This window comes from Bufo bufo, chromosome 8, assembly GCF_905171765.1.
Source record: "Bufo bufo chromosome 8, aBufBuf1.1, whole genome shotgun sequence".
Classification (NCBI taxonomy): domain Eukaryota; kingdom Metazoa; phylum Chordata; class Amphibia; order Anura; family Bufonidae; genus Bufo; species Bufo bufo.
Genome location: NC_053396.1, coordinates 165,278,358 through 165,290,670, shown reverse-complemented (window position 1 = coordinate 165,290,670; position 12,313 = coordinate 165,278,358). Strand labels below are relative to the sequence as shown.

General features: G+C 44.5%; 1 protein-coding gene across 1 annotated transcript in view; it reads left to right on the top strand.

Moving 5' to 3' along the window:
- Nucleotides 1-12,313, top strand: part of WDR44 (WD repeat domain 44) — an 82,977-nt gene that overhangs the window by 47,294 nt on the left and 23,370 nt on the right. Inside the window, exons 4-7 of the mRNA XM_040406101.1 lie at nt 1,076-1,709; nt 4,616-4,746; nt 5,355-5,456; nt 7,796-7,932. Coding sequence (XP_040262035.1) covers nt 1,076-1,709; nt 4,616-4,746; nt 5,355-5,456; nt 7,796-7,932 — 1,004 coding nt within the window. The remainder of the gene's footprint in view (nt 1-1,075; nt 1,710-4,615; nt 4,747-5,354; nt 5,457-7,795; nt 7,933-12,313) is intronic.

Sequence of the window (12,313 nt, the reverse complement as noted above, 5' to 3'; positions counted from 1 at the left end):
TGTGAGCTTTTACTCTGCAAGTTCTGCACTGCGAAGTGCTATCATTGAAATTCTTAAAGCCTCCCCTCTGCTCTGAGTGACAGCTATGGCATTCCACTAGGAGCTGGCTGTAGCTGTCACTCAACAAAGCAGAGGTGCAGCTCTATGAAGCACCTCAATCCAGGGAGCATCTCATAGTGAAGCTTTGCTTCCAGAGTATTAGTGGGAGCAGAATCTGGCAGAATAAAAATTCATATTCGCATTTCTCCTGATAAAAGGTTTGCTCTCAAGGCCCCCGCCTAACGCTGTCAGCAGCTTTGCATGGGCAGAATTGCTGAGGGACTCCTTTTGCAGGGCATCTGTGAGCAGATTTGTACCTATGAAACTGGCTGACCCTTTAAATGTGCTCTTGGCAGCTGAAGGCATCTGTGTTGGTCCCATGTTCGTACAGTATGTGCCTGTATTGCTGAGAAAAATTATGTTTTAATATATGCAAATGAGCCTCTAGGAGCAACAGGGGCGTTGCTGTTACACCTTAGAGGTTCTGCTCTCTCTGCAACTGCCGCACCCTCTCCACTTTGATTCACAGGGCCAGGTGTGATGATGTTTGCATTGTCTGGTCCTGTCAATAAAGTCGAGAGGGTGCGGCAGTTGCAGAGATTGCAGAGCCTCTAGGTGTAATGGCAACGCCCCCGTTGCTCCTAGAGGCTCATTTGCATATATTAAAACATAATTTTTCTCAGTAATGCGGGCACATATGAACATGGGACCAACACCGATGTCTTCAGCTGCCAAGCGCACATGTAACAGGTCAGCCAGTTTCATACGTACAAATCTGCTGACAGATGACCTTTAAGCATAACTAGTTTGTTAGCATTTTTAGACATTTCAAATATCAGGCCTTGGTATATATTGTAAAATCACTGTAAGGCCCTGCGCGGATGATAGTTTCTATCTTCTCTTATCCACAATGCTTCATCAACACACAGAGGCCAGGAAATTGTATGGAATAGTGTAGTAGACATTTTATTACAGTGGAACCCTATGGGCATTGTACCGGAGACACATATCCATTTTTATTTCTTTAATATTTCAGATTATTGAAAGTATCATTGAAGAAAGCCAGAAATCCAGTGCCATAGAGGAAAGCCCCTGTCCTACTGAAAATGTGGAAACAATAAGTCCTGCAAAAACACCTGGAAATAAAAATTCAAAACAGTTGAGAAACATCCCTGAAGTGGTGGTCACAGAGATGACCTTTCACAATGAGCCAGAAGACCTTCTTCATCAGGAAGATGGGGACATCACAGAGACAAAACCCAGTCAGATGCCTGATGTCTCCATCCCCATCATAGAACAGTTGGTGGAGACCTCTAAAATTGCAGATATTATCGACTTGACAGATAATCGTAAAATTAGGGATAAGGACAAGCTTTTGGACAAAGCCATTGAGCCTGAAGAGGATACGGAAGAGAAGCCTAAAGAACCTTTGTCCGAAGAAACTTCCAGCTCTGAAATTATAGAGCAGTTACCGCCTGCTAAACCTCCCCGACACATCAATGTTGAGCCTGATATTGTAGCAAGTACTAAGAAGTCTGGCCCAACACGTCCCCCAGCTCCTGTAAATGTCCCTCCACCAAGACCGCCACCACCTGCACGGCCGGCTCCACCACCACGCAAGAAGAAAGGAGACTATGATTATGACAGCCCAAGATCTTCAGGACTGGAATGTGAGTGTATGTCTCAATCATTACTGTGAAAAAACGTCTGTGAATTGGTCAGCGGTCATTATCGTAAACCAACCGTAAGATAAATATTAGGCCAACAGGCCCACCGGCAACATGCCAGACTAAACCAGACGATTAGGGGGCTTGCACAGTGTCAAACAATCAGCCAAATTTGGCTAAGCATGCCAAAAACATGTACTTGCAGTCAATCGTGGCCCCCAAATTTTCCAACCTGACCTCACATTTTCAAATTGGCAATGTTTTTATCTTACCTTTTATCTGTCTCTGGTAGGTGTTAGCAAAAGTCCATATGGCCACCACCGCACCTCATACAAGGTTGCTGCCTTTGGTCATCTTTCTGATTTTGCTGGGGGAAGCCATGGCCGATCAGGGTGCAGCCTCTGCAGGGTATAGTGCTGTTATATGATGGCCATTCATATAAGTGTCTGTCCATGAAATACAAAGATGGTTCAAGCCTACCTGAATAGGTGACACTACTTCACATCGGATCTATCTTCTGATTTATAGAGGGGTATCCCCTGTATGATTTATATGTGTTTAATAGGTGCATATGGCAGGGGTTGTCTTCATGAGAAGATCCCTTTGTAAAGGGGATGTATCATAAGAAAATGACCTGTTGTTTATCTCAAGTTTGATAGGGGGGGGTGTTTAGAATTTTTGTAATTTTTTTTATTTTTTATTTTCCATATGACTATTTGAAAAATTCCTAAAATCCTGCAGTTTTCGCACTGCCATTAAACCTATATGTGAAGACTACCTGTTTATATCTATGCTTTACAGTGGCCACATGGGGCATTGACACATTAGACAGGAGCAAACCTCATTGACTTCAATGGGAGAGTTTTCTAGAATTGGACATGGTCCGTGACTAGTGCAGAGTTCATTGTACAGGGAGGGATTAAATAAATTGTGTCCACCACCTAATATGAATAGTGGATTCTGTACTATCTATACAGAGGTGATATCTGTCATTGTAATCCTGCTTGTGACTGCTGAAAAGTGATCTGTACAGAACAGAAACTCTTAACATGTTATTAGACTTAGTGGCCAGTGTGGAATTGCAGGATTTTATGAATGTATTTAAAAAAAAAAAGTAGGTTGACATGGAAACTTTGAAAAAAAAAAAATCACCAAAAAAAAAAGTTAAACCTAGAAATGTGATGTAAACAGGGAGTTTCCTGATGACACATTCCCTTTTAAAGTTTCCAAATTCCTTCTCTTTAATAATTAAAGGGGTTATCCAAGAATAATAAAGACCTACCAGGGTGGCCTACCCAAGGTGGTGTCCATACTTACCTAGTTCCCGCCGTTGAGTTCGGTGTCTGTTACTCCCAAGCTGACCCTTCCTCTCCCTGCAGCACTAAAAACAATATCCATTGATTGGGGGGGGGGGGGTACACGTGACCCCTGCAGCCTGTGATTGGCTGCAGAGGTCACGTGCTGCCCCATCAACGGATGTTTGCATTATGTTCAAGAAGCAAATTACATTGTAGAATTAATCCAAACAACACTAATCTTGACTCGTCTAAAAACCGCTCTGCTTAAAGGAATTGTCTGCTTTTTCTTTAAAAAGAACCCATGCTTACCTCACCCATCCCCTGCCGCTCTGACAGTGTCAGGGTCCCCACTGCTCCCCACTTCCTGTTGACATCGCTACACAGCAGGAAATGGCAGTTGATGGCTGGCCATGGCGCTGACCTGCCTCAGCCAGTGATTGGCTGAGCGGAAATCAAAGCCATTTCCTGCTGTGTCGAGGTAAGAACAGGAAGTGGAGAACAGCTGGGACCATTAGAACGGCAGTGATAGGGGTTGGGTGAGGTAGGTGTGAGTACTGCTATTTTATTTCATCATGTGCAGCCCAGGAGAACGGGTTTTTCTGTGTGATGGCATACCCCTTTAATAAACCTTTTTGTCTTGGTAATATGATACAAGCAAGTCCAGATATAAAGTATTGAACAGGATGCAGATTTCAAAGCTTCCTTTGCGGCATGATTTGGTCTTTTAATAATATACCGTATACATTTTATGTTTATCCTTGTGAATATTAGATTTTTCCATCAATTGCAAATAAAAAAAATCTCTTGCATACAGAAAATACCTAGGACGCTGTTTTCCAATTTATAGTTAAAGGGGATGCGCATATTGATGACTATCTCCAGGATAGGTCCTCAATATCTGATTGGTGGGCGTCTAGCAGTTTGCAGGGGCTGTAGCACTCTGTGTTTACCTGCACGTCGTCTAGATTGTAGCGGCAGTGTAATTACAGCTGATCATCCCATTCATTTCAATGGAGAGGAAGCTGTACTAACTGCACCACCGCTACAGTGTAGACGCCAGGTCTTCCTTATATAGGCTGGAGGATCGTTTAAAGGAGATCTCCCATAACTAATGTAAAAAATCTAAATCAGACATCATATAGTCCATGACCATCTTTCTAACAAAGCTAGAACCAGCCCTGTACCTCACATGGATCCGGAGATCTCTCCATTCATTGCTCTGCTAGATTTATATCAAGCTGACAGCTCAAGGGGAGTGTCTTTTCTGCTGCAGCTAAGGGGGCGTGTCTCAGCTCTCCCTATCACAGCTCAGTGGGCGTGTCTCAGCTCTCCCTATCACAGCTCAGGAGGCAGTTGAAGGATGGAACTGAGCATGTGCGGAGCAGGTCAAGGAAATAAGAAAAATAACAAACAGCAGGTGGCGCTATACAGATACATTTTATTGAATAACTCGGTGGCTATGCAAAATGTTTAATTGCATGCAATTACAAAAGTATTTAGATCCAGGTGCTGGTTTGAAAATTGTAGAATATTTTTTGTGGGACAACCCCTTTAATGTGGTGGTTGTTCAGATCTATCTGCATCTCCTGACGGCAATTAGTTTATTTCCAGTTACAAAGGATGCCTTTCTTGCTGGAGGACTCCTGTCTCCGAACGTCGTGGCAGAGGGTTTAAGCCGAGATACGCAGCCGTCCTTGGATCTAGCTAGTGCAACCAGTGGCGACAAAGTAGTGACTGCTCAGGTCAGTATAGAGATGTTTAACTGCTCATTATTTCCTCATATGACAAGCTGCAGAAGCAGAGTACAGGCGTCTAACATTTTCAGTTGTATTTTCATGTTGATCGTTGAGACCGTTGTTCTGCCCAATACGGCACAGCTCCCTTCTACAGTATTAGGTCTGTCTATACTGCTCTTCACTGTGTGGCTGGTTTCATCGCTATGCTACAGTGAATTTGGGTGACTTCGGGTCAGCCAAGCCACGGATCAGTCCAGGAAATGCGTCCACCACGTAGACTGTTTTTCCTGGACTGCTTTTTGTTTCTTAGGACTGTACAGAAATGTCAGGATATCATAGTTCTGTACCCTGACTTCACTTCAATGGAGCTGAGGTGCAATACCAGACAGAACCTGTGGACAGGTGCAGCTGTGTTTTTGGAAGAAAGCAGCCACGTTTTTGTAATCCCATACAACCCCTTTAATTAGGATTTCCTAAAGGCTAACACAAAGTACCACTGTTCACACTAGTCCTAAAATAAAAGGTCAGTACATGGCCCTGCATTCACCAGGCATTGATTGTTCTATAACAGTTACATATTAGGGTATTATCTTTTTTGTGAACTTTTTTTTTAGGAAAATGGAAAGACAGCAGATGGCCAGCTGTCCAGCTCACCGGCAGAATGCTCTGGTCCCCAGAGGCCCCGGTCTAACTCAGGAAGAGAGCTTACAGATGAGGTAATGTGTGTTCTCCTTTAGTCTAGGATATGAATTGACATTACATTTAATTTTTCTTTTTTATTAGGCCTAATTATTTTGGCTGCTCTTGTGTTTTACTGCATTGGTCAGTGTGAACAGCGTATATGAATTTACATTTATACTCAGTGGTAGACACTGTTTTGTATGAATGTTGGATTCTGTAGGCAAAATTGGTAGCAAAAACACAAGGGTCATTTGCCAGTTTTTCCTCACACTGAAGATTGGACGGAGCAGCTAGTCTGAAGGAGTGCCGCTTGTCCAATTATTTCTTTGGGAGCGCCAGAGATGGCCGAGCACCGTACTCCCGTCTCAGCCTATCCTAGCGCTAAGCCATTAATGTTATATAGGTGTGGGTCCCATGTCTAGGACCAGCTTCTGTCTCCAGAACCGGACCCCTGAAGTGAACAGAGAGCAGCAGTGTTAGTCTGTGGGTGACACAAATGATGTATTTAAAGAGGCTTTGTCACCAGGATCCACCCTATACAATCAGGCATATTAAATGCTAGGGTTTATGAAGCTGAGTAAATCGACACCTTTCCTTTGATTGTCAGTGCCAGCGTTCAGGAGAAATTAACAATTGTATGTTTATGCAAATTAGCTACTGGAGCACCAGGAGGTGGGCTTATGCGGTTTGAGCGCCGCTCCGGCGACACCCCTGGTGCTCTATACTGATGCCTCCATTCTTATAAACACGTCCTCCTCCCCTTAGATTGACAGCGCTAGACTTCAGTCTCTCTGTTCTCTCATGCCTACGCACTTGCTCACTAGCATGGTGCGTGCGCACCACATCTGCTGCTGCTTGCCGAGGGACGAAGATGATTTGTGTGCACGCGCTGATGACGTCACTGAACCTGGAAGTGGAGGTGACTGCAGATGAAGATGACAGCACCTCCACTTCCGGGTTCAGTGATGTCGCCAGCATGCGTGCACTAATCTTCTTCACTGCTCAGCAAGCAGCAGAAGACATGGTGCGCACGCGCCGTGCTAGGAAACCAGTGTGCAGGTGCAAGGGATCAGTGTTGGACTCGGGTCTACTGCTGTCAATCTAAGGGGAGGGGGACGTGTTCATAAGGATCTCTGGAGTGGTGCTCAAACAGCATGAGCCCACTTCCTGGTGCTCCAATAGCTAATTTGCATAAAATCTAAGTGTTAATTTCTCCTGGCTTCACTGTAAGGGGCGTGCTTTTGCAGGAAAGGTGCGTGGTCTCAATACACCTCCATGCTCCTAAAATGGCCCAAAATTTTGGAGCATTTTTGAAGTGAAAGTACGTCAACTTATAGATGGCGTAAATTTAGGCTAGACAGTTTTTGGCACACAAAGTTTAGGTGCACAGACAAAATTCTGGCACATGGACAAATTTTTGGAGCACGAACTATCTGGCGCAGGATTTACGATACTCCAAATTTACAAAGGTCCATGCACCAGAATAATAAACTTGTCTAATATTAAGACTGTGATTCATATTCTTAGGCAGTGCAAAGTACGACACTATTGGTAAATCTGCCCCTAATGTCTTTGCTTTGAGCCCTTGATATTTTTGTGTCCAGATGTTGGTTTTACCAGAAGATTTTCTTTCACTGAAGGTTTGAGCTATTTATTTCTGTGTCATTCCTGTGTCAGTTCAGGATTGACAGGTGCTGGTCAGGCTTCCCGGTCAGACAGTAAAGTGACAGGTGCTGGTCAGGCTTCCCGATCAGACAGTAAAGTGACAGGTGCTGGTCAGGCTTCCCGATCAGACAGTAAAGTGACAGGTGCTGGTCAGGCTTCCCGATCAGACAGTAAAGTGACAGGTGCTGGTCAGGCTTCCCGATCAGACAGTAAAGTGACAGGTGCTGGTCAGGCTTCCCGGTCAGACAGTAAAGTGACAGGTGCTGGTCAGGCTTCCCGGGCAGACAGTAAAGTGACAGGTGCCGGTCAGGCTTCCCGGTCAGACAGTAAAGTGACAGGTGCTGGTCAGACGGTAAAGTGGCAGGTGCTGGTCAGGCTTCCCGATCAGACAGTAAAGTGACAGGTGCTGGTCAGATGGTAAAGTGACAGGTGCTGGTCAGGCTTCCCGGTCAGACAGTAAAGTGGCAGGTGCTGGTCAGGCTTCCCGGGCAGACAGTAAAGTGACAGGTGCTGTCACTTTTACCGTACAGATGGCGTTCTGATTTCAGTCTATTATACAAGGAAAGAAGAGGGCGTTCGCCATGTAACCTTAGCTAACCTGATTCATTTGACCCATCTTTTTCAGGGGCTTTCAAGGTTGTTTCTTTGCATAATGAATTTATCCTTAGCTGATCTTTAATGGATTGATTATGGCTGTACATCATTGCAGGAGATTTTGGCCAGCGTAATGATAAAAAATCTGGACACTGGAGAAGAAATCCCTCTGAGTTTGGCAGAAGAGAAGCTGCCAACAGGTATTAATCCACTGACCCTGCATATCATGAGAAGGACAAAGGAGTATGTCAGGTAAGGGTCTTCACAGCGTCCAGTTACTGCCTGTGCTGCTATATATCAGCAATCTCCTGCTTCCCTCTACACAGCCCAATGATAGTGTCAAATTCTGGATCCCTGCACTAAATGCAGCAGCATACAATTTATATACGTCTCCCTTTCAATGAAATAACAAATGTTTTCCACAAGCTCCAAGCACATCCTAGTGGTGTAGCATGCACCCATAATTTCATCATTTAAAGGTCATTGTCAGCAGATTTGTACCCGGAGGCCTCTGTGTTGGTCTCATGTTCATATGTGCCCGCATTGTTGAGAAAAATGGAAGTTTTAATATATGCAAATGAGCCTCTAGGAGCAATGGGGGCATTGCCATTACACCTAGAGGCTCTGCACTCTCTGCAACTGCAACGCCCTCTCCACTTTGTTTGACAGGGCCAGGCATGATGACTTTTTCACCTCCTGGTCCTGTCAGTGGAGCGGGCACATCAGTTGCAGAGAGAGCAGAGCCTCTAGGTGTAACGGCAACGCCCCCAGAGGCTCATTTGCATATATTAGTGCATCTTATCTCTCAGCATTGCAGGTACATATGAACATGGGAACAACCACATGGACCTCTTACTGCTCCTGAGATGAAAGGGTGCACTGCTTGTTTGCCCTTCTGCATTTCGGTCCAAAGTGAATGGTTCCGCACTGCAGTTCCCTGCAACCGGAGTGCTCTGCAAGGGAAAACTTTTACAGCTATAAACCAGAGCTTTGGTTCCTTGTTATCAGGATTGATGGCGATCCAAGCGCTTGGGCCCCCACCTATCATAAAGTGATGGCGTATCCTAGCCATAAGCCACCACTTTATAATATAGGAATAACCCTGCAATGTACATTTTATCACTCCATGCGTGTTAATCAGTGGTCTTCCTCGTATCGAGTAAGAACAGTGCTGCATGCTCTACGCCAATCTAATGTTTTCCCCTGCAGCTCCCCCTTCCCTCTCGCAGCATATAGTTCTGCTGCAGCATTCCTCTCCTCTCCCTGTCTAGTATTTAACACTGAACCAGGGATTAGCAACCTTCGGCACTCCAGCTACTGTGAAACTACAACTCCCAGCATGCACAATTACTCATCTGTTCTTGGAACTCCCATAGAAGTGAAAGGAGGATTCTGAGAGTTGTAGTTTCAGAACAGCTGCGGTGCTGGAGTTTTTTTTGTGTAGATTACAGACCGAGAAAAGCAAAACTACAGGATGCTAGATGGCGAGGAAGACGCCACATTCCCCTCATAAGATGTCTCCTGTATTCCTGTGTACTACAAGATGTATGTACAAAAAATGAGTGCCAGTCATCGATATAGCATGTCAGCTGACGTTTCGCTTAACCCAACTTACATGGAGCAGACATCGGCATTGTATGTGCCCAAATAGTCGTTTATGTGATTGTTTGGGCACATGCCATTCCATATTGTCATATTGTGCTGCCAACAGCAGAATACTTTCACCGCTGTATAAAAGATGCCATCGCCCGTGGGTTTTGTTCATGTTTGCATGCAGCATTCATCGGAGAACGTTTGTAGGAACACTGGTTTCCGATCATCAGTCCGTGTGAAATGCCAGTGTGCGTACCAGTGTGCGCTGTGGTGCAGGATCCACATAGGAGATAATGGGACCTCGGGAGCCACTAGGAGAGTCGGGCTTTATCTTTAGCTGCCTTTTTATATTGGATGCTAATTGCATCATGTTATCTACTATGATTGGATGTTTTTGATCATTTCCGAAACAAAGTCATCCAACATTCCTGATTTTGTAGTTTATGGTATACTATGACTAAGGGCTTATCTTTAGAGACACATTACCGAGCTCTGATAAGCATGTTCTCCATTTCAATGACCCCTCTTCTGATTACAGGCTCAGTGCTATTAGGCTGAATACGGATATTGAAGGAAAACCACAGGATGCCGTAATGCTGCCCCGTATATACGGTGCAATGCTTTTCTTTCAGCACAAAAGGCTTGCGGTCCCTTGTTTCCCCTTAAGGGTCCATTCACACGTCAGTATTTTTCTATATCCCGAATTTTGGTCCGTTTTTTGCGTATCCGTTGTTCCTGAAAATGTTTCCGTATGTCATCCTTTTTTTTTTTTGCGGATCCATTGACTTTGTATTGTACCAGGAACCGATTTTTGCGGATAATAATAGGACAAGTTTTATATTTTATCGGACATGCGGAACGGAACAACGGATACGGACAGCACACATTGTTCTGTCCGAATCTTTTCGGGACCCATTGAAAATAAATTGGTACGCAACTGGTCCGGATCCGTTCCGCAAAAAAAACTGAACGGATCCGGAAAGAAACAACGGACGTGTGAATGGACCCTAATAGATAGCTTTGGTGAAATCACTTGGAAGAGCCATAAGCCTTGCTGACGTGATGAAACGCTTTAGGAGACTTCATTGAACAAGTGTAGTCCCCAACATTTCTAAACTTAAAGGGGTTGTGCAGTTTAGAAAACACAATTTCATACTCCCTACGAGGGGAATTAGTGGGGGTCTCTTGGCCAGTGTGGATAGTGGATCCAATGGCATCTCTTGTTCTGGAGGACCTGCCCTGTATTGCACAGGCTTTGATTTGAATGGACTTAAAGGGGTTGTTCTGCCATATATATTGATCACCTATGGTCAGGATAGGTCATAACTATCTGATTAGTGGGGGTCGGATACCCGGCACCCCCGCTGATCAGCTGTTTGTAGAGGAGGAGGTGCTCCATGTCAGCACCGCTTCCTGCTCATACTACGCCATACTTAGTCTCGGAAGTGCAGTATAATAACAAGTACTCACTACATTGACTTGAATGGAGCGAGTACTTGTAATTACACTGCACCTCCGCTGCACAGGAGATGAAGTGCATGTAATGACCAGGAGGTGGCGCTCGCATGGAGCACCTCCTCCCCCTCTTCAAGCAGCTGATGGCCCCCGCTGATCAGATATAGATGCCCAGTCCTGACCATAGGTCATCAATATATATGGCAGGACCCCACCCATCTTGCTGCTTTCACTGCAAGATAGGGTTAAGCACCGGACGGAAAGATACGCGGGTACTGATTTAGAAATCCACATTGTCGATATCAGCACAGAAACCATTCAAACTGGGAGACGACAGGCGTGTAGAGGAGGCTCTATATAGGTGCACAACCTGTATACGAATCTCTTTATGAGCTTTTATTTGTGGCGCCCGTATAGTTGGCTTCGTTGCTGTTAGCAGCGTTTTTGTGACATTTTTGAGATGTAATCCTTGTATTTGCAAGTTCCTTTTTATCATGTTTTTTTGCTGCCTTTGCAGGCCTGCACGACAGAGAAAAAGCTATCTTTTGCACAAATTGGTCATTACGCAGCCATATTAACTTTCCCCATAACCCATCATTGTCAAATAAATAAAAGTTATTTTCCCTCGGCAGGTCTGTCCTAGCAGCGCTCAGCAAGATCTGCGCTATAATAATATCTATTGATTTCCAAATAAGCTATATTTTAGTGTAATGCGTACGTGTAACATGAGATTAACCTCTAATGTCATTATGAATCTCCACTATTCAAGTTTGGAATTGAATTACCAGATCGTTAGCTTCCTTGTCGTGCCACAGAAATGAATGGATGAGGCTGTAATGTAATGGGTACTGCTCTAACCAATTTACTTATTAATTATTTCTCTTATTCTTAAAGTGAACGTCCACCACTGCTAAATGTCGGGTTATTACAGGAATGCATAAAGGGCTATTCCTTAAAGGGATTGTCCCATCACCAATTTAAAAAATGAAAACCAGACCTCATACAGTACATGACAATCTCTCTAACAAAGCTAGAACCAGCCCTGTACCTCACATGGATCCAGAGATCTCCTCATTCATTGCTCTGTTAGATTTATATCAAGCTGACAGCTCAAGGGGAGTGTCCTTTCTGATGCATCTAAGGGGGCGTGTCTCAGCTCTGCCTATCACAGCTCAGGGGGCAGTAGAAGGATGAAACTGAGCATGTGCGGCCATCTCAGTGAGCAGGTCAGAGAAATTAGGAAAAGAAAAAACAACAGGTGGCGCTATACAGATACATTTTTATTGAATAGCTCAGTGGCTATGCAAAATTTTTAATTACATTAAATTACAAAAGTGTTCAGATCCAGGGTCTGGTTTGAAACCTGTAGAATATTTTTCGTGGGACAACCCCTTTAATAAAGCTCTGCTATCAGAATTCCTCCTGTTATGTGTAGGTGCATACTGAATCCAGGGGGGTCTGTGGAGGGCACTGACCAAAACTCTTTGGGGGGGTCATTTACGAACAGATATACGGCACTTTTTGGCCTATATCTTGCAAAGATTTTGGCGCAAAGGTTATCTGCGCCACCATCTGCGACTTTTTC